A 21,016-nucleotide genomic window follows, 5' to 3' on the forward strand; every position below is an offset into this window, starting at 1 on the left:
ACAAACGAGGCCTATGTGAGTTTTCTGTTGCTGCTGTGACAAACTACCACAAACTTAGTAGCTTCGAGCAACATAAATTTATCAGTGTAGAGTTCCGGAGGGCGGAAGAGTCCTCCAGAAGGTGGAGGTGTCAGCAAGGCTGCATTCCTTCTGGAAGCTCTGGGGGAGAAGGTTTCCTTGTCTGTCCAGCGTCTAGAGACCACCTGCTTTCCTTGACTCGTGGCCCCTTCCTCCACCTTCAAAGCTATCAATGTAGTGTCTTCAAATCTCTTTCTGACTTCTAGTCTGATTCCATGGTTACATCTCCTTCTCTGACTCTGATGCTCCTGCCCCCCTTATAAGGAAGCTGGTGATTATGTTGAGCCTACTAGATGATCTAGGATAATCTCCCCATCTCAAAACCCTTGACTTGATTATCTGTGAATCCCCTTTTGCTCCTTAAGGTAGCGTATTTAGAAGTTCCGGGGATGAGGATGCGGCCATCTTTGATTGGCCATTACTGGGCCAATCACGATGGCCTTTGCATTGTGGTTTGATTGACCACAATCTAAATACGCAACCCAGCGTATTTAGAAGTTCCGGGGATGAGGATGAGGCCATCTTTGATTGGCCATTACTGGGCCAATTACGATGGCCTTTGCATTGTGGTTTGATTGACACGCTGGCCGGGCCAGAGTACACAATCACATTCCATGTGCACATTCAGCAACCCAGCGACTCGGACAGGACGGCCAGAGCCTGCTGATCCCTCCTTCTCAGCATTCGTGGGACTTCAAGAGCCCACAGCATTGCCCGTCAAAGTGTGGTCCATGGACCAGCAACATCTGCATCACACGGGAGCTTTCAGAAATGCACATCTCAGGCCCTGTTCCAGACCCACCCAATCAGGGTCTCTGCAGGGAGCCCAGGAATCTGGGTGAGCTCAGGTTTGAGAAGCATAGGCCTACGGGGCTCTCCATTCATCTACAGCGAATTGGAGAATGCTGGAACTGACCTGCCTGGGAAGGAGGGGAGGTCTCTGGGCAGAGATCAGGAAGGAAATCAGCACCTCTTCTCAGCAGCCAGTTTTAGCACTGATCCATCTGCAAGGCCCTCGGGGGCCCATTGCTTTTCCCCTAAGAAAATCTTCCAGGGCTTTTAAACCCTTTTAAGTCCACCCGGGAGCAGGAACAGAGGAGCTGGGGAAGAAGAGATATATAGGAGCCTTAGGAGGTCTGGCGGGTCATAAGCATCTGAATTCAAATGGAGATCTGAATGCAAATTCTGACTGTTTCTTTTCCTGGGCCACGTGACCCTGGGCAAATCACTCCTCCTGTCTGAAGTGAGGCAGGCAATAGGGTACAGTCCACATCCTCCATTGTTGCGGGGATAAAATGAGACGGTAACGTATAGCATGATATCCTATCCAGGTTGGAAATGCAAGTTTGCTGGCTGAAGCTGGACGGGGGTTTCTTTTTGGGAACAACTCTGATATAGTGCCAAGAGCACTGACTTTGGAACCCAAAGATCCAAGTTTCTGTCTCTGACCTTGGGCAAGTTGCCAAACCGCTTTGCACCTGTTTCCTTATCTGTACCGGGGAGAGAAGAAGACTTCCTTTCCAGTCTGTTGCCAGGCTGAGATAAACTAATGAATGTAAAAGTGCCTGGCAGAGAGTCATAGCCCAATAAGTGTGTGTGGAATCAGGGGAAACAATTTACTAGGCAAATTAATAGTATACACAGTGGTGTCAGGGGAGATATTTGACATGCTCAGGAGAACAAACTTCCTCAGTACGTTAGCAGCCTCTATTTGTTTTACCAACAAGTCATGTTCCAATTACGTGTGAGTCGTCTCTTTGTTAGCACAGGTCTGAGCTGGATCTCAGTTTGGCAACATTTCCTTAGCCAGGACTACAAGTTACCAATGTCCTTGAAAGAATGAAAATAGTCATTTAGTTCTGCTTATGGCCACGTTAAGACTCGTCACAACTCCTCGGGGGGCCCAGGTAGCTCAGTTGGTTAAGCATCCGACTTCAGCTCAGGTCATGCTCTTGTGGTTCGTGGGTTCAACCCCCGCATCAGGCTCTGTGCTGACAGCTCAGAGCCTGGAGCCTGCTTTGGATTCTGTGTCTCCCTCTCTCTCTGCCTCTCTTCTGCTCTCTTTCTCTCTCAAATGAATAAACATTAAAAAAATTAAAAAAAAAAGACTTGTCACAATTCCTGATGACCCTGTGTGGCTGATGGACTGGGAGGATGCACGTCTGTCCCTGCTCCTGTGCTCTGAGAATCAGTCTTTCCTTCTCGGGTTTGCAGGCCTTAGAACCCAGGATGACTTCCAGGGCCCACACAAATCCGCAGCGAAAGAGACTTCAAGCGACGGTCTGAAAGGTTGTGACGGATACCCTCTACAGAAGGGTTGGTTCCTAGCAGCATCTCTGAGTGTTGGCACAATAGCGTCATAGAAAAGGAAAAGAACATCAGCTTTGGAGCTGGACCGACCTTTGTTCGAATCCACACTCTGCTGCCCTCCAGCAGTGACTTTGTGCCTCCCCAAGCCTCAGTTTTCTCGTCTGTAAAATGGGCTCCAGGACACCCATTCGATGCTGGTGAAACTGACAGGAATGTTTACATAACAGGTGCCCAATACAAACCCTGGGCCGTCACATGCCCTGTAGCTCTTTTCAGTCCCCATCACCCTGATGAAGCACACGGTCCTCTGCAGGCCTTCTTACCAGAAAGAGAGAAAATTCATTGTCGTCTTTGTGGCCCACTGCTTGGCACACAGTAGGCACGCAGTGCATGTTGGTTGGTTGAATCTCTGAGCAGCTGATCCAAGCGAATCACTTAGGAGAATCAAAGCGATGGATGTATAACCAAACGGCCTGGTTATTCCTGCGGCCCTTCTCAATTAGACAGGCATCTGACTGACGCGTTCATGACTGGCCACGGTGGCCCCCAAATAGCCACTATCAGAATCAGCCTGACGTTGGTCAATTTGGACATCTCCAGACCTGAGCAGAGTTTACATTTGATTCCCTAAACTAATTTCCCCAAAGTAAAATCACTGGTAGAGTTCTTTTCATGTTCCTTGTATAAATGTCTATTTAATCACCATCCTGTCTCCAGCACTCCAATAACGTGTACATTTCCCTCTTAATCACTGCTTCAGCTCTGCAAAGAAACGAAATGGTTGGCCGAAAAGCTCGGGCCATCTGCAATAGTTAAGCCCTATTTTCCCCTGACCGCTCACTTGGATGGAGGACTTCTCGGCTAAGTCCCTTTGGTCATTTGGCACGTGCCCTCATTTCACAGAGGAAGATCCTGAGGCCAGAGTCACTGAGGCTGCATTGGTCTTCCCACTGCACACAACCCCCCCGCCCCCCCGCCCCCATGCTGCTCCTTCATCGAGCTACACAGCGTGCATCTAGCTGCATGCACCTTTGTGGTCATGAGGACTTGGGTTCGAATTCCAGCACTGTCATCTGCTGGCTCTGTGACTCCAGGCAGACTACAGTCCCCCCCCACCAACCCCGCTGAGAGCTGCAGTTCCCTATCCATAAAGTGCGAACGATCACACAACCTTTTAGGGTTATCCCTAGAACTGAGATGGCAAGAGGTACACGCCCAGCCCGGGCCTGGAGTATCACAGCTGCCCAGCACTATTTGACTTCGTCCTTCACTCAGAACACTCACCGCAAGTAATAATAATGGAAATAGCTCACATTTATTGAGTCCTTTACTTGGTGCCAGAAACTGTTGTAAGCATTTTACATGTATTAGCTCGTTTATTCGTCTTTTCTCCAAAGGCAAAAGTATCTTTCTTGCCTCCCTAAAGCCATCCATCCTCACAACTGCTGTACGGCCTGGCCTAGCACCATTTCAACAGAATTTGCTGATTTTAAACAATATGTTGCTAGAATGATTTCTTGTTTTCTGTCGCTGGCTCAGAGCAGCCAGCCTGCTTGCTGTGACAAAATGTGATGAAACCAAATGCTGTTTCCTTGGCTTTTCGTACATACGACTAGTCCAAAATCTGGACTCAGGGTTGACCCCAGCACAAGGGGGTGAGCGATGGGGGAAAAGTGCAGGGAGGGGTGGCCCTGATGGAGGTAGGAATGGGGGTGGGGCACAGATGACACAGATAGGGACACTCCATGGTCTAAGAGCCAGTAGCGGAAGGAGTCAGAGATTTGCTACAAAGTTAAAAAAAAACCAGCTTGGCCCCCAAACATCACGCCATTGCATTATCACAGGGTCCGCTCTACTCCTCAGCACCTCCAGCCCCTCCCTCCAGGTGCCCTGAACCACTCTCAGGATCTAGAAGCCTGTGTTCTATCTTATCTGCACTCTCGTTTGTACATGCTGTCCCTTCTCTCTGAAATCCCCTCCCTCCTTCCTTGTCTGCCTTGGAACTCCTACTGATGCTTCAAGACTCAGCTCAGATATCACTGGCTCCAGGAAGCCATCAGAGAGGTCCCCAGTCTGACCGAGGTACTCCCCTAAGCTCACCTAGCAGCTCCGCGTTCCTTCCCGGTATCTCCACACACCTCTTTCCTCAACAAGAATGAATGGAGGACACGCTGCGAGCTTTATTTAGTTCTATAGCCCCCAGCAGCTAGTATAGAGCTTGACATACAGTTGACACTCAACAGACGCTGGGTGATTGAGTGAATGAACCAGGAAATGAGCATATCCCCACTCAGAGAAGCGGTCATGATAAGATATGATAATGACATTAAGAATAATTAATCACTGCTACCCCCAGATACTGTGCCAGTCTCTTTATCCAGATTATACAACAGCTCTCATACACTGAGCACCTGCTGCTATGCAAGAGCCGGCCAGCGTCTGCACACATGTTATCTTCAGCCCAGCAGTGTGGGGCAGGGCTGCCCGAGGCCCACAGCTAGAAAGGGGCAGTGCCCGAGGCCCAAGCTAGGTCTGCCCGACACTTCCCCCTGAACCGTGCCTCCTGCCAGAGAGGGTCCACTGCTCTTGGTTCTTCACGCTGCAGACCCTCAACAGCCTCTGTCAGCCCCTGCTCCCAACCCCTCAGTCCCTCTTTGCAGGCGCCAGTCCCAGATAGCTCGGCCTCGTGGTGCGTCGCCCTGTCCACTCCCTGGGAAGGCTGCTCCCCTCCGCCCCCTCCCCCCCCCCAGGACAACCCAGAAGGGCCAGGGTGTGTTGAGCCCGAGGTCCACAGCTGGTGCCAGGGAAACAAACGGGCATTCGGAAGCGGGAGCTGCTTTGTCTGGCAGCGGAGCGATTAACCCTTGCGCAGCAGCAACAAACAGAGCGGCTGCAAATAAACACATCCCAAATGGGCCTGGAGAATAAAGGCCAACTGACACCTCTCCACCATACGCGTCTCTCCCTTGCCAAGTTTATTTCCAGAGGTGATACAAGCTAGATGGAATGAGGCTTTGGGGACAGCCAGCATACTCCCCCAAAGGCTTCTCCTGAAGCCCCATTCTCCACCTGTTGCACTGGTCCTCTTAGGGGTTGGGAAGCAGAGGGATCGCGGTGCTCAGCAATGCTGCTCCCCACTCTCTCCCCCTCCAACCCCAAAAGGAATAAATGCCCAGAAACTGCCTGGGCATTTCCTTACGAGAAATGCCTTCCACTGGTGTTCCTGGGAGAAATTAAGCCAAGAGTCTTGGAGCGGGTCATCCAGGACAACAAGGAGTCTTGGGGGGTACCTGGTGAAGGAATTCATTCCCCAGACCTTTCCTCAACACTTACTATGTGTCGGGCTCTGTGTTGGGTGCTGGAGAGATCAGGGGGATCAGACATGACTCCTGCCGGGGTCTGGAGTGGGGGAGACAGACACAGACCAGTAGGTAGGTGTGAGGGCTGACACCCAAATGGGGTGGTAAAGAGGCAGAAAAGAGGAAGGTATCAGTTGCTTGGTGATGAGAGGGGCAGAGTGGGGCAGTCAGGACAGGCTCCAAAGTAGGAGAAACCCCCAGGGCTGGATGCTGAAGGATGACTCGTGTCCTGGGGCAGACAAAGCAGTCTGTGTGTGTGTGGTGGTGGGGGGAGGGGAGGGGGCACTTACAGCAGCAGAGAAAGGCAGAGAGGCCTGGGGAGCGGTAATCCAGACATTGGGAAGCCTGTTGGCAGAGTTTAAGTATGTGGTGCCAGAAAGGGTGTGGCAGGAGGTAAGGCAGGACACAGGTGCAGCACCTGAGAACAGTGGATCCACCGAGGGGTTTTAAGGAGTGGGATGATATGCTTTGAGGGGACCTTTAGGAAGACTACTCTGGCTATAGGGCATGGGATGGGTGCGGAGGGGAAGGACCACGGAGCCGGAGGCCAACAGACCAGTTAGGAGGCTGATGCCATTTCAAGGCAACATTTTTATGGGGGCCAGCACAATTTTCAGAGCTCTTACCTGTGCATATACATGCATTTACGCATCTATCTCTCTGTCTGCCTCTCTCTCCATCGATCCATCCATCCATTCCTCTACCCACCCGACCATCCATCCATCCATCTATACACTCACAACAAATATGGTATTTTGGTACCTCCACTAGAGGGAGAAGGAAACTAAAGAACAGAGAGGCAAAGCCACTTGTCTGAAGGCGCACAGTAAGTGGAAGGACTTGAACCTCAGCGCAGTTGTGCTGCATGCTCTCAACCACTGCACTATTGTACTACTCCATCAAAGACGACAAAGGCCCGAGTCAGGGGGCCTATGTAGTTAGAGGAAAATATGCTGATGGGCCAGCTCTGTATCTGATGCTCCCCTGAAATAGCTTCTGGCTTCCACGGATAGAGGGGTGCAGCCTTTAATATGAGGTCCTTGGAAAAAAAGCACGAACTGTTAGGGGACTGGAAAGTCCCCGGGGCAGGGTCATGATAGGAAACCACTAGGGGTCCCTTGAGTGCCCAGGAACACATACTTGGGGAAGGGAGGTATATCCTTTGCTGGGGTGTGTGTGCGCCTGCAAGCTCTTCTGATGAAGGGAGGCAGGGTACCTGCGAGTAAGAGAAGGGTGTACCCCAGTGGGAAGGGGCCTGATCGCTTCAACTCATGGCCGTACCTGCTAGGGAGACTGAGGTCCGGTGGCTTCTGAAGGGGCTGTATGCTTGCCGCAGCAAGCTCCTGTTGCATGGTGGGGTCCCGTAACATGTGGCCAAGGTTATGACCGCCTGCACCACCTGGGGCAGCTCTGCTTTCCACTCTCCCGGCCATGCTCCAAGGCAAGGAGGGATAGGAATTGGTAGGCGTTGGGGAGAGCAAGAATCCTGCCCAGGGGTCTTCTAATAGAAGAGAGGTCCAGGCTCAGAGAAGAAGGTGACGTGTGGCTTCTGTGTGATGCATCTGATGGCATGCAGAGTTAGACTTTCAACTTGGCTGGCTCTGAGCTTTGGACAGCCTTGAGGAGCCTCATTTTCCTCATCTTTAAAATGGGAATGAAGCTCATTGCTAACACAGAGGTTGTGTGAGTGTCAGATGTGAACACTGGCTGTTAGCATGCCATTCTGCCCTCTTTGCACAGCCATCGTCAGAGATGCACGATTCTATTTGGCAGGCCGTGTCGTACAACTTGAAGCGGGAGCCAGGGGTTGCTGATAACCGAATGGAACGTTGAACTTCAATCTAACTTTAGGGGCTGCTAGGTTGTGGTCAGCCAAACAATAAACAAGGCATCGCTACTCTCTTCCCTTCGTCTCTGTAGAACTCAGAATTGTGTTTGAAGTCGAAAGGAGTCGCTTAGCAGCACACGTTAACAGCATTTCCTGCTTGCTGAAGCAGGGGGGGCACTAGGTAGGGATTCTTCAAAGGCATGCTGGAAAGCCCAGAAAATAAGGGATGTTTTGGAAGTGGAAGAATCAGGGATGCCCCACATAAACCAAAACAAGGAGGATAAGATTGGAGCCAGGGTCACCATCCTAGACAGGGACTTGCCCAATTAGCCAATCAGAGGCCTGGCCTGCCTGGCATCCGGGCCAACACCTGTTGGAGCAGCCGCATCTCTTTACCATCACAGGAAAAGCTTTGTCAGACACAAGACTCTCAGGGGTGAGGCAAAGGGGATGGTTAAATCATCATCAGAGCATCGCAAATAAACACACAGCCAACCTTCCCCGCACTAGTGGAAAAACCCAAACCCACCTAAGGGGCATTTACACACGAATGACTGGACAGGCTTGTCCCACGCTGGGGCTTGGCACAAGAACTCCTCCACGGCAGACCGTGCGAGGCAGATACCTTCTGTCTGACAGCTGCATTATCCAGACCCACAGCGTGGGGGAACCAGCACAGCAAATGGTTTACAGGCCAGGAGCACAGCTTCTCCTGGCCCCTGCTGTTGGAATCAATATCTCTCTACTAGGCTGCTCTCCCCACTGCAGGGGCGTGGCTCCTCTAGACCAGGGCCCACGCTCAACTCATGGGGTCAAGGGCCTGGCTGATGCCCACCACGGCTCAAGTCCCCTGGGTGCTTGAGACAGAGCTTTGAAAAAGTAGCAGAAGGGGCTGCCGACTCCTCCACCTCACTGGCTACAGCTTTGGCGTTGGTTAACATCCTGGGCGTTTCCTCCAAAGTTCCCCCTCCTCCCCTCCAGACTCCAAGTGCTTTGGAACTCAGGCGTAAGCTGCTTAGAGCAGTGCAGTTCTGCTGATGGCTCATTTTTAAAGAGCTTCCCGATGGTTTCTCCAAAGACAAGCCCACAAGTAAGACGTGCTTCTCTCTCTTCCCATCCCTTCACCGCGGACACAGGGCAGCTGCCTGCAGTCCTGTGGACCTGGGGGTGACGTCCGGGACAAAGAGGGCTAGCACTCACAGAGGGGACCAGAAAGAGCAGAGTTGAGGTTTTGGGGGCTAACACAGGAAGGAGAGAGGCCGGGACGGGCGAGCGAGGCCACCCCTCCTACAGTGGTGTCCAACTTCCCTCAACCTGGAGGTCACGGCTCAGGGGACCTAAGAGCGGGTTCCGCCTGGGCGTCCTGGAATGATGTCATGGCCAGCGGCCTGGTGTCCTGCCCGGGGCGGGGGGGGGGGGCGGGGAGGGGCGGGGAGGGCCTACTGACTCTGGAGCGTGGGGGAGAGGGTGCGCGCGGAGGGCAACTCACAGAGGAGAAGTTGTGCGGCCCGCAGAGCTCGCCCCGGTACTTGCAGGAGAGCAGCATGTCCTCGAGCTGGTGGCCCAGGCGGTCCATGAAGGCGGCGCTGATGCCCTCGAAGTGGCGCGGCGGCAGGAAGAGGCGGAAGTCGGCCAGCTTGCGGAACCACTGGCGGCGCGGCTCATCGCCCCGCAGCAGCTCGCTGACCAGCGGGCGTGCGGTGCGGTTGGGCAGCAGCAGCCCGAGCCAGTGGCCGGCGTAGTAGAGGTCCCCCTTGGAGAGGCGCGGGAAGCGCAGGGGGTTGTTGTTGCACACGGTGACGGCGGGGAAGGGCAGCTGGCGGCTCCACTCGCGGTGCACCCGCGTGTGCGACGGGAAGCTGAGCCAGTAGAGTAGGCGGTTCGAGGACCAGGACAGCAGCAAGCCGAGGGACGTGCAGAAGGCCAGCACCCACAGCGCCCGCCGCTGGAAGGAGCCCCCCGCCGCCGTGCGCCCGGCGCACATGTGCCGCAGCCCGTGCAGTTTAGCGCGGCTCAGCGACGGCCGCCCCCTGCGGGCGACCCCCGGCCCCTGCAGCGCCCGCTCGCGTTCGCCGCCCCTGTCGCCCCCGGGCTGCCCGGCCGCCGCCACCGCCGCCGGCGCCGGCTCCTCGCGGGCCATGCGGAAGCGTCCCGGGCCGGTGAGCGCGGCCGCGGGCAGCCGGGCTCCGCCGCTCCGGCTCATTCATTCAGCCCGCGGCTGGCGGCAGCGGCGGCGGCCCCGGCCGGGAGGAGCCGCCATGGGAGTCCGCAGCAGCAGTGGAAGCAGCAGCAGCAGCCGCCGCGCGCAGCCCGCGCCAGGGAAGCGTGCGCCCGAAAGGAGCTCCGGTGGCGCGGCATGCCCGCCCGGCGCCGCCGCCGCCGCCGCCGCCTCCGCGGGCGCCCGCCCGGGACTGAGCGCTGCCTCGGCCCGCCGCCCCTGGCTCTGGCCTCTCCCGAGCGCCGCGCGGGCTCTCCGGGCCCCTAGTCTTCCTGGAGAGTGCCTGGCCCGGCCGCTACCTCTGGAGGGGCCCCACCGGGCGCCGCCTCTCCGGTGCCCGGGCGCTGCGCCCGCCTCCCCTCGTCCTGGACCTCGGGGGACCCTGCGCCGAGTCCCCCCTGCTCCGCCTAACCCCAGCTTTTACGCTGGTCCGGGGAGAGCAGCCACTCGGCCACCATGCCTGATTTGGGCATCCCCAAGGGCCCCGCCAGCCCAGCCGGTAGCCCAGCGGTGCTGGGACCCGGGAGAGAAGGCGCCGGGGAACGAGCGCCCCCAGAGGCGCACCGCGGCTCGGGCGCGGCGGGTGGGGTGGGTGTGTACCGGGGCGAGGGGTCGCCCGGCCCGCTGCTGCACTCTTTCCCTTCGCGGCGAGACCCGCTCGCGGCTCTTCGGGCTGCGCTCGGCCGAGACCCTCGAAGGCTCCCCTCAAGTCCCGCGCCGGAGCCCTGCGTGCGACGCGCCCGCTCTCGCCCGGGGACCGGGGCTTCTCCCGGAGTCCTGCGGGAGGCTGCTCGCTGCTGGGCCCCTTCCGGGCTGCTGGCCAGAAGAAAGTGTCGCTTCTCCCCTCGACTCTCCGGGGTGCCTCGAGTCTCCAGAAAAGCCCGGCCTCGCTGTCCCCTGCCTGTTCTTCTCCCTGCCCCGGCGGCGCCAGGAGCTGGGGACTGCGGAGCCCCGGCTGCACCTCTCGGCGGGGTGACCCGGACTCGCTGTTCCGCGCGTCCTTCTCTCGAGACTCCGAGCCCGCGGCGGCGGCGGCGGCGGCGCCGGCGGCGCCGGCTGCGCTCCTCTCCCGGTTGCCCGGCCCTCCTCCGGGCCCTGGGAGAACTTGGGCAGCGGCCGCGCGACGCTGGCGCGGCTCGGCTTCGAGCACCTGCTCCTCGGCTCGCTGGCCCCACGGCTCCGGGCGGGCGGGGCGGCGGCGGCGAGCGCTGTGCGCTCCTGGAGACGCGGTGCTGACGCGCCCGGCTCCTCCTCGCTGCATTTTAATTCCTGGCCACTGTGGCCGCTGCACACCGAGCGGGAAGCCTCTTGCTGGAGCTGGCCCGGTGGTGGTGGGGTGCACTGCACAGATGTGCCGGGTGTGCGGGCTCGTGGGAGAGGTGTGGGGCAGAGCCGTTGTGTTTATGCGGGGCCGTGTGTGAGAGCACTTCGGAGTGGGAGACGGGCCGTACGGAGTGAGCCGCTGTGTAGTGTGGGCCTGTGCGCAAGTACACAGTGTGTTTGGCGAGGGGAGTCCTGCGCCCAATACGGGGAGTGTGAACGGGTATTTCTGCCCATCTCCTGCATGTGAGCTCGTTTGCAGACGATGAACTGTGGTTATCTGAGTGTCTAGGACAGCGTGTCTGTGACGGTGTGTGTGTGTGTGTGTGTGTGTGTGTGTCCGGGCGCTTAGTGGGTGGTGGGTATGAATGGGTGTGTTGATGGGTGTATGGGTGTGCGGATGCATAGCAAGGTTTCTGGGTGTGCTGTGTGCGGTGCATGCTGTGTGTGTTGAGGTGTGGGAGTGGTGACTGGGCCTCTGGCAGGATGGGCTCTGCCTCTCGAGCTTCCCAGGGGTGCCCCCCCCCCCCCCACTGGGCTGGGAGCCCTCAGCCAGCACAGCTCTCCCAGGAGGGCAGGAGGGAGGAGTGTCACTTCCCAGGACAGGAGGCTCCATCTCTGCCATTCTCACACCTGGGATCCTGCAGCCAGTTGGCTGACGTCGCCCTTCCCTCCTGGGAAGGCTCAGGGCTTCCACCAACCCCTGGGAACCTTTGGACGTTTTTATTTAGCCTTGAAGCATACAGTGCAGTGCTAACTTCACTTCACAGGTACGACTGGCAGGCCAAGGACTTGGCCAAGGTAATACAGCCTGCAAGTGGTGGGTTGGGATTCTGCACCCAGGTCCCCAAAGCCCTAGCTCTTTGTACTGCACCCCACGGCCTTACGGTTTGCACTCTCTGGGCCAGGCACCTTGAGCGCAGGGCAGGAATCCTGCTTCTGCAACTACCTGGCAATGTGTGGTGCGCAGTGGGTCTCCACCCATACCTCAGATTGACCCCCTGAGGCCTCCCTGGGAGAGCTGACACTTCAGCCCCATTACTCCATGGGATAAAGGAGTTTTCCAGACATTTTCCAGAGAGTGGATTTTGATAGGGGTTGTGGGATGGGGTGAAAGGATCCCAAAGGTAGCAGGGCACTTAGTGAAGTTGGGGATTTTGGGGTTTGGGCCTGGAGAGGAATCTCACCCACTTTGTGATGACTTATTAAGGGTGCTCCCCGCAGATGTGTTGAATTAGCCTCCGAGTATCTGAACGGTGCAGTGCTAGGCCGGTTTTCCCTCCTCAGTGACCTGGGGGGGGGGGTTGCACATCCTGTTGGCCTGGTAACTCCCTGCATCTGGTCTCTGGGGAAGAGGACATCTGAGCCCCAGCCAACTTCACTCACCCACACACATATTTGCACACACACACATGCACCTACCACACACACACCTGGAGGCCCTTCTCATTCACCAGCAGAAAAAGCTAGTGAAGTGGGTTTTGCTGAATTTCTGTTTTGGATTCGGTTCCTTGGAGCTGTCTGTTACTGGCTTTGGGATGGGGGGAAGGTTCTGAATCTGCCAGTTTTGTGGGGCTTCAAACAGAGCCTGGTCCTGGAGGTCCTGCGGGTTGCCACAGTGACACACATCCCAGCTAAGGTGGGGCCACCTTGTGAGCACAGTGCAGTTGCTAAAGCAGCAGCCGGGGCGTATTATAACACATCAGACTATATTATAATAAATAACATTTTCCCGAGTCCTAATTCTAGGCTGGCACAGAGTTAGAGAAAACTTTAGGACGTTTTATGTTTCTGATATGTTCAACTGCTGGGGGCTTTTCCTTTCCTGGCAGTTTCCCCTTTGAAATGTACACATGCTACTTTTTGCTTGCCCGAATATCTTCTGTGTCATGGGTTTTCCCGTTAATTCTCCAGATGGATTGCTTTTCCGGAGAGAGAAGAGACATCCCGCATAGGCTCCCGGGGTCTTGGCACAGAAATCCAGAGGTAGACACAGGGATGGCTGGTGACCTTAGGCAAGGATCAATGGCTCTCTCCCTGGCACACATAGGCAGTGAGCTCCCTACCCCCCACACCCTCCTGGACCAATGCTTCCACCAGCTCGGCAAAGTCTACTCTTTCTTCAAACCAGCTTAAGCATCGCCTCCTAGGAAACTGGATCCATCATAGCCCTTGGGGGAGACCTTGTCACTGTGTGTGTCCAGGTTTTTCTTCTGGACGTGAGCCCTTTGAGGACAGGAACTACACCTCGTTTATGTTTGTGTCCCTACCTCTTAGTTAGTGCCTAGCACATTGATGAAACACACCAAGACAGGGAGAGGGGAAAGGAACTAGAATTTCTTGAGTATTTCTGTATGCCACGCATTGCACTGGGCATGTAAACATATTTAATTTCTCACTCCAACCCTGCAGGGGAGGGGTTTTTGTCCTCTTTTTTACATTTGTGAGCCAAGGGCTCAGAAAGCAGGAATTGAACTAAGCTCTAACTCATTCTTAAGATTTTTCCCTTTCCACCATTCTGCTTGCAAAAGTAGAACGATAAATAATAATAAACATGTAATAAAATATGAGGTGCCTGGGTGGCTCAGTTGGTTAAGTGTTCAGCTCTTGACCTAGGCTCAGGTCATGATCTCATAGTTCTTGGGTTCGAGACCCGCGTCAGACTCTGCATTGACAGTGCAGAGCCTGCTTGGGATTCTCTCTCTCTTCCTCTCTCTGCCCCTCCCTGCTCTCCCCTCCCCCCAAATAAATAAATGAACTTAAAAAAATAAAATAAATACAGGACTTCTTAAGCACTAGGGCCTGTTCTAAGTTACTTACACTAAAAACCAGGGTTCTAAGTGTTTAATCCTCAAAATAATCGTATGAGGTAAATACTATGACTTTCTCTACTTCAAAGAAGTGGAATCCTCGCCACAGAGAGGTTGAGCTACTCACCCTAAGCCACACAGCTACTAAGCTGCAGGACAGTCTCTGAATCCAGGCAGCCTAGCTCCATCCCCCATGCTCTCAACCCCTACCCCTTACGTCTCTGCCCTCACAGCTACATTGAATGACAGCGCATGTGAATTAGCTTTCCCGTCCTGGCAGGCTCACTTGGCCAGATAAACACACTCACGAGGCAGCGCACGAGCTGACCCACATAACCTTTCCACCAAGAAATTAGAATTTAGCGTTGTGATTTCCCAATAATAAGCTTTTAAGGAAAGCTCCCTTTTCTGGTCTATCTCTGAAACATCTGTTGCTCTACACCTGGCATCCTGGCTTTCTCTCCTGCATGATGTTTCTCTGCTGGCCAGCCAGCCCGCATTCTGCTGTGCGGCTACCACCATAATTACATGCTCTTTCTCCCATCAGATGAGTTTGTTGGGAGGGGGAGGTCAATTTAGGCTAATGTGACTTTCTGTTTTTATAACCCACTGTTTGGAGCCAACACTCTCGTTGGCTTGATCTGGCTTCACGGGAGCCCCCGGTGTTCCTGTTCACCCCTCATCCCTGCTACTCAGGGGCTCGGCCTTGGAAACTGTCTGAGGGGCCACCTACCCCTCAGGGCAGGCGCACAGGGGAACTCTTCAAAATACTTTTTGGAACCAGAGTACGCTGATGCCAAAAGGGGTTCCAGCAGTCTGCCTGCCTAGCAGCCTCTTCAAGGTCAGTCTTTTCTTCTCAGGGGAAACGTTACCAGTCATCGAAACCATTTATCCTGTATTTTCTGCCCTTGAAGTGGGATCTTGGAGGTCAACAACCTTGACATGTGACCACCCAGCCCTGCAGAGCGTGAGTCCACCAAGCCCTTTACCCTGGCCCTGGTCCTCCCGGAACCCAATCTTCCTTCTGTTGGCTGTGGGTTCTTATTTGCCATCTTACCTCTGGGATTCAGTGTAGGTGGTGGGTGGCGAGAGAAGACAGTAACAATGGGTACTGGGTGTCCCTGCTTAGAGTGCCGAGTGCACTTTCTTTTAGGACTCCACTGCTCATGGTAATTAATCAATACGACTTGTAGCACTAGAGGTCACTGATCTTACGGGGGCAGGTGGGCTTTTGTGGGTTGGCCTGTGCACCCAAATCTCTTTTTTCTCTTTCTTTTGTTTTCCATCTCTGTACTGCCCTTGGCTCTCTGTCACTCTGCCTCCCTCTCCCTCCCCTTTCTCTTTTCTCCTTTTCTTTCTTTTCTCCCGACCTCTGCCTGAAGCTTAGTGGTGCTATCTTATACCTCCTTAGCTCATGCTACTGGTGGCCTCTGAGGTCATCATAGAGGTGGCTGTAGAGTGACAGGACCTGAGCAAATGTCCAGTGGTCATGATAAGGATTCCTGCACTGGTGGACAGAGCAAGGAGGACTTCTCCATTGTGGTTCTTAGCCTATTGCACAATCATTGGTCCTCCCTCCCGCCTCCCCCCAACCTTGGGGCTGGCATTGGAGTTGCTCATCCATATTACCTTTCCACGTGCCTTGGGATCTCTACTGCTTTTCCCTCTCACTTCATGGCCTTCTTGTGTTACACTGGACCTCTCCTAGTTCCCTCTTTTTCTGGGCCCTTTCTTAGACTCACCAGACATCCATCTATCTATTGATCTATCCATCTATCTATCATTTATTTATCTTGCCCTCTTGGCCATCCTCATTTTACTGGAATTCAAACTCTCAGCTGTCCACCCTTCACCAGCACTAAATCCCAGGGCTCAGAGAGCCCACAACCACCAGAGAAAGATCACGGGGCTGGAAGGACAGGCCCAGAGGAGAGAGCAGGGAGGTTCATGCTGTGCAGGGCTGGAGGGAGCTCTACTGAAGCACAATGCTCCACATTGAATGGCAAATCCTGAGAGCTGGGAGCTGGATATTAAATCTGATTGGACCCCTTCACTCTCACAGGGGGAGGAAGCCGAGGTCCAGAGAGGGGGGAGGCTTGGTATAAATCATTCAGATACTGAAGAGTGCAGAACCAGAATCCAAATTCCAACTTCCGGTTCACTCTCTGCTCACCCTATGAAATAACTTTTTAAAAATCCATTTTGAAATCAGTAATGTATTCACATGGTTTGAAAAAGACAGAAGAATAAAGAATCTGGTTAGAAAGTCTGTCTACCCCTTCCCCTCCCCCAGCCACCCATTTTCCCTGGAGGCAACTAATGCTATCAATTTGTTGTATAATCTATTAGTGATACTTAGTGAATGTACATATGTGTGTTTAGTCTCCATATGTCCCCCTTTTCTTACATGAATGCTTGCATTCTGTGAATACCATTTACTAGAGTAATTGTAGTCCATGCTTTTCACACTTCCCACCCCCCTTACTTCCCTGTATTTTCAGTTGTTTTATGGTTGCCTCCCTCTTCTGTTATTTCCCCCAACTTCTCATTTCACATTGTCCTGCTCTCCCATCCAACAAGGACAGAGGGTCCTATGACAAGGTGGTACACAGAGCTTGTCATTTTATTATTAGATTTTTCATTAACTCTTTGCTAGAAACACTGATGGCTGGAAGCTCTTGTGGAGATAATTTCAAACAGCAGGCAATGCAAAGATATATACCTTTGCCTCTGAAGAATATTAGAAAATGTATTCACATAGGATTTCATTTCCTGGTCATATTCTACTTAGACTAATTATAACACACACACACACACACACACACACACACACACACACACACAGGGTGCCCTGAGCACAAAGATCTGGTTAGTTTGGAGAGGTGGTCGAAAGATGCATTGGTTGGCAGAGAAAGCCAGTTTGGGATTCAGAAGTTTCTGTGATTAATACAGAGTGAGTAAAACATACCACAGAGAGAACCATAGGGTGTCAATGCCTCATGATCTTAATGACCATGTAGTTACATTTAGAAGAGGAAATTGATGTACAGAGTTTAGTAACTTGTCCCTGGTCACTGGGAAGTTGATCTGATGATAGGGATGATCGTGGTGATTATGATGATGATGGTGTTGATGGTGGTGATGATGGTGATGGCAATGATATGGTGATGGTGATATTTGATAGTTCACATTGATTGAGCACTAACCATGTGTCAGGTACTGTGTTTAGTGAACATGCATTAGCTCACACAATCCTCAAAGCAATGCATGAGATATGTACCACCATTACAGCCACTCTACATAGGAGGAAACTGAGGCAAAGATTGGATAAGTAACTTGTCCAACAGTGGCTAGACTCAAGCCCAGGTATTTGGGCTCTAGAGTACAAGGTCTTAATTAAGTTGGTTGTAATTAGTTGAAAGTGATAACTGTACAGGTATTTACTGAACACCTAGAGCATGTCATGAGCTGTCTTTGGCACTGGGAATGTGATGTCTATTCAAATTGGTCCCTGCCTTAGCTTACAGTCTAGTGGACGACATGTGTAAAAAATAGATAATTTTCTTTTTTTTTTTTATTTTTTTTAACCTTTATTTTTGAGACAGAGAGAGACAGAGCATGAAAGGGGGAGGGTCAGAGAGAGAGGGAGACACAGAATCTGAAGCAGGCTCCAGGCTCTGAGCTGCCGACACAGAGCCCGACGCGGGGCTCGAACTCACGGACCGCGAGATCGTGACCTGAGCTGAAGTCGGATGCTTAACCGACTGAGCCACCCAGGCGCCCCAAACATAGATAATTTTCAAAGCATGATAAATGCTGTCCCAGAGGTGGTCACAGAGTATTGAGGGAGTCCAGATTTTCCCTCAATTGGTCTGAGCGTTCTCACTACAACCTTCCCTGTCTTCCACTTAATTTCTCTATTTTTTTTTCACATTCTCACCCCATTTCATGGAGAACTTTGTGACTCCGCCCCAGGAATGAATCTCAGAGCCAGAATCTCAGGCCAGAGGCCCTACTAGCACAGCCTCTTGCTGAGACTGCCTTGACCCATGATACCCACGATGTCCACACCCACGTCCTCCTCCTGACGTGGGTTTTTGTGTCCCCAGTGATGTCTTGTTGACTGGGGACATTCACTTCCTAAACTCAGGCCACCTCAGTAATCAGTCTTTTCCCCCAGCATTTCTTACCTATCACTGGCTTATTCTGGGTTTAAGCTTGAATAATTGGGCCTTGGTTGTGACACTGGCCATAAAGTGAGTGCAGCAATGGAGGCTTGCACACTTTTCTACCCAATTTCCCCTCCCATACACATAACAAAACTCTCATTAAAATAGTTCAGCGTAATAATCTTCTCTAGTAGTTACCATCCACTCATATTATGAAAAGCATGCAGTTAAAAATAGGACTTAATGAAATATAAAACCCCAGGTACAATTAGGCATTTTATTCACAATTCCTTGACTATCTCCTTAACTGTTCTTGGCCGTGACCTAATCCTACCCTGGCTCTCACCTCCCCTTTAGGGAGCACTAAGGAACCAACCCTGAATCTGTCTTGCAGACAGACCTTCTGCAGTGACTCAGATTTAAGGCCAGGTTGATTTGTCAAAAGCCTCCATCTAGGTTGCTTTTCCTCCCAGCCACAGCTTTCCTCTGACTCAGCCATTAGCGCTGTGTTTACTCACTTTCCCTTATAAATGACCTGGCCAAAACACTACCTTGGGTTTCTCTACTCCCAGTTTATCTTGTCTGTCCACCCACCAGAGGAGCAGAAAGGAAAGGATTTAAGTACATTCTTTGCAGAGGTGCGGATCCGTGTGATTATCCAAACAGAAGACAGGAAGAGAAGGGCAGGACAGGGAAGGTGGGATAAGGGAATGGGAGAGGAGGGAAAGGGAGGAGAGGGGAGAGGAAGAAGATGAAGGAGGAGAGGAGAGGAAAATTACACAGAGTACTTACCACCTACTATTATGTGCACCATGTAATGATTGTTCATGATGACTCTCCCAGATGGGTAATATTCCCATTTTATGGATGGGGACATAGAAGCCTTTTCTTTCCGATCTCATTCTCTCTGTTGCTAGTTTAAGCACAGCTTAAGCCACAGTAACAGCCCGAATCACATAATACAAACATTCACTGAGCTGGATGTCAGGCACTGGGTAAAGCCTCATTTTCCAGATGATGAAAATGAAGCTCAGAGAGGTGAAGTCACTTGCCTGGAGTCACACAGAGTATGTCACACAGTGCAAGAGCCAGGATTCCAACCCAGGTCTGACTCCAATGTGTTGGTAATTATTAGAAAGACAGGAAGTTGGGAGTTTAGAAGGGGAAAAAACCAAAGTGGATGGTAGCATAATGCAGAGTTTGGCAAAAGTCTTTGGGGAGATGAAGTGAAAACAGAAGCTAGGTTCTTAGTATCTGCTGTGCATCTGGAGCTATGCTCTTCCCAGCTTCCATGATACCATCCCAGGCGGAGCTAAAACTATACAAGCCTAGTGGTTGGGAAAGGTGTAGGGTGCCAGGCTGAGAAGGCCGCACAAAAGATTTCCTCTCTCAACATCCAAATGACCTTACATGTTAAGAGCCACCGCATGGCCACAAAGTAGGAACTCACCTTTACAAACCATGGGTTTTCAGCCTGTTTCCTTCCCTCCTTCCCTTCCTTCTTTCTTCCCTCCCTCCCTCCCTCCCTCCTCTCTCCCTCCTTCCCTTTTTTCCTCCCTCTTTCTGTTTCTGTCCTTCCTTCCTTCCTTCCTTCCTTCCTTCCTTCCTTCCTTCCTTCCAGACCCCAGCCTTGCTTTCTCCTTTCTAATCAATACTTCTTTAGCCCAACAGTGTTTAAGTTAACTCATTTTGTATTTCTCAGCAGCCTACAACACTAACCCATAACATTAGATTCAAAACAGTTTCCCGAAAGTGCTTGGAGTTATAAAGGCAAGTTCATAAACTTCATGTGTAATACGAGCCATGAAACAGTTCATACCCTTTCATCTGGCAATCCCACACCCCAGTAGGTTCCCTAAGGAAATAACCCAAAAGTAAGGAAAAAGCACAAAGGTATTCACAGTGAGGCTTTTCATGATAGAAAAAAAAAAACCCAAACAAACAAAAGTAAAAACAGTTCATATGCCCAACAGTAAGGGGAAGGGCCAAACAAATTATGGTGACACTGTCATTGGAAAGTGATGTCATTAAGAACAAAGACAAGGTAGGACAAGGATGCCAATGTGTTGAGTTGGATGTGAAATAGCACAGAGTTAACAAGGTCTGAGCATACGGGGCACACCCACCCGCTCACCTCTTTAGGGAAACATCTCTTCCCACACAAACAATGGTCAGAGGGGAAGGAGGAGAGACAGGGTTTACTAACAAATAGGTTCTTTTGGTAAAGTTACGCCGATTTTAGACAAACTAAACTCCAGCAAACTTGCCAGAGCTAAGCTTGGAAAGAAGGTACATTGGTAGCAGAAGGTTTTCTGTCTCTATAAAGTGATACCACTGGGTCATGGGCACTGGCAGCCCCAGACCTCTTGGCTAAGCTCACCTCTCCACCCTGGCACCGCCCACCAATCAGTGAAAGTGAGCTACCCAGGCAGCCCTGAGGTGGCTGGCTACAATCACCCTGCGTCACGCCCAGCCTGGTATGTTCCTCTTGGCTCCTTACTCCTGGATCCCCCCGAGTCTGTATTATCAGGCTCCTCCTCCGGGACCTCCACTTTAGTCTCAATCCCAGCAACGCCGCACATGATAGATGCTCTGTGACCAAACAGTGACCCATAATAAAAACTGTGCCAGAAGCGAAACTGTCCCCAATAAAGGAGGGTCTTTGGGTGGGGATTGCCTTGGAGGTGATGCTTCCCTTGTGTCCTTTCTGCTTGCTGTGTCTCGTCATCTGTTCCCAGTCTCTGCCTGCAGACCTTACTCTGACTTGTGATTAAATTCTTGGCTGGACGACTTGGTTTGGTGCATTTGACCCCGGCTGGATCTGGACAGCGTGAAGGGCCTGAGCATTTTCCCCCAACTTACAATCATGCTTGCATCTTTAACTATGGTTGGAAATCTGCTTGGTCTCAACAGCCATAATACTC

General features: G+C 52.6%; 1 protein-coding gene across 2 annotated transcripts in view; it reads right to left on the reverse strand.

The window, feature by feature from the left end:
* ASIC2 (acid sensing ion channel subunit 2) overlaps nt 1-21,016 on the reverse strand; it is a 1,013,190-nt gene that overhangs the window by 259,737 nt on the left and 732,437 nt on the right. Inside the window, exon 1 of one of the 2 annotated variants that reach the window (XM_047081725.1) lies at nt 9,065-9,778. The exons of the other annotated variant lie outside the window; for it this stretch is intronic. Within the exon in view, the coding sequence (XP_046937681.1) occupies nt 9,065-9,778 (714 nt within the window). Of the gene's footprint in view, nt 1-9,064; nt 9,779-21,016 lie in introns of those variants that run through there. 2 annotated transcript variants of the gene reach the window in all.

This window comes from Lynx rufus, unplaced genomic scaffold (genome assembly GCF_022079265.1).
Source record: "Lynx rufus isolate CCGP_SWC_20201006 ecotype Redwood Valley unplaced genomic scaffold, mLynRuf1.p SCAF_18, whole genome shotgun sequence".
Taxonomy (NCBI): domain Eukaryota; kingdom Metazoa; phylum Chordata; class Mammalia; order Carnivora; family Felidae; genus Lynx; species Lynx rufus.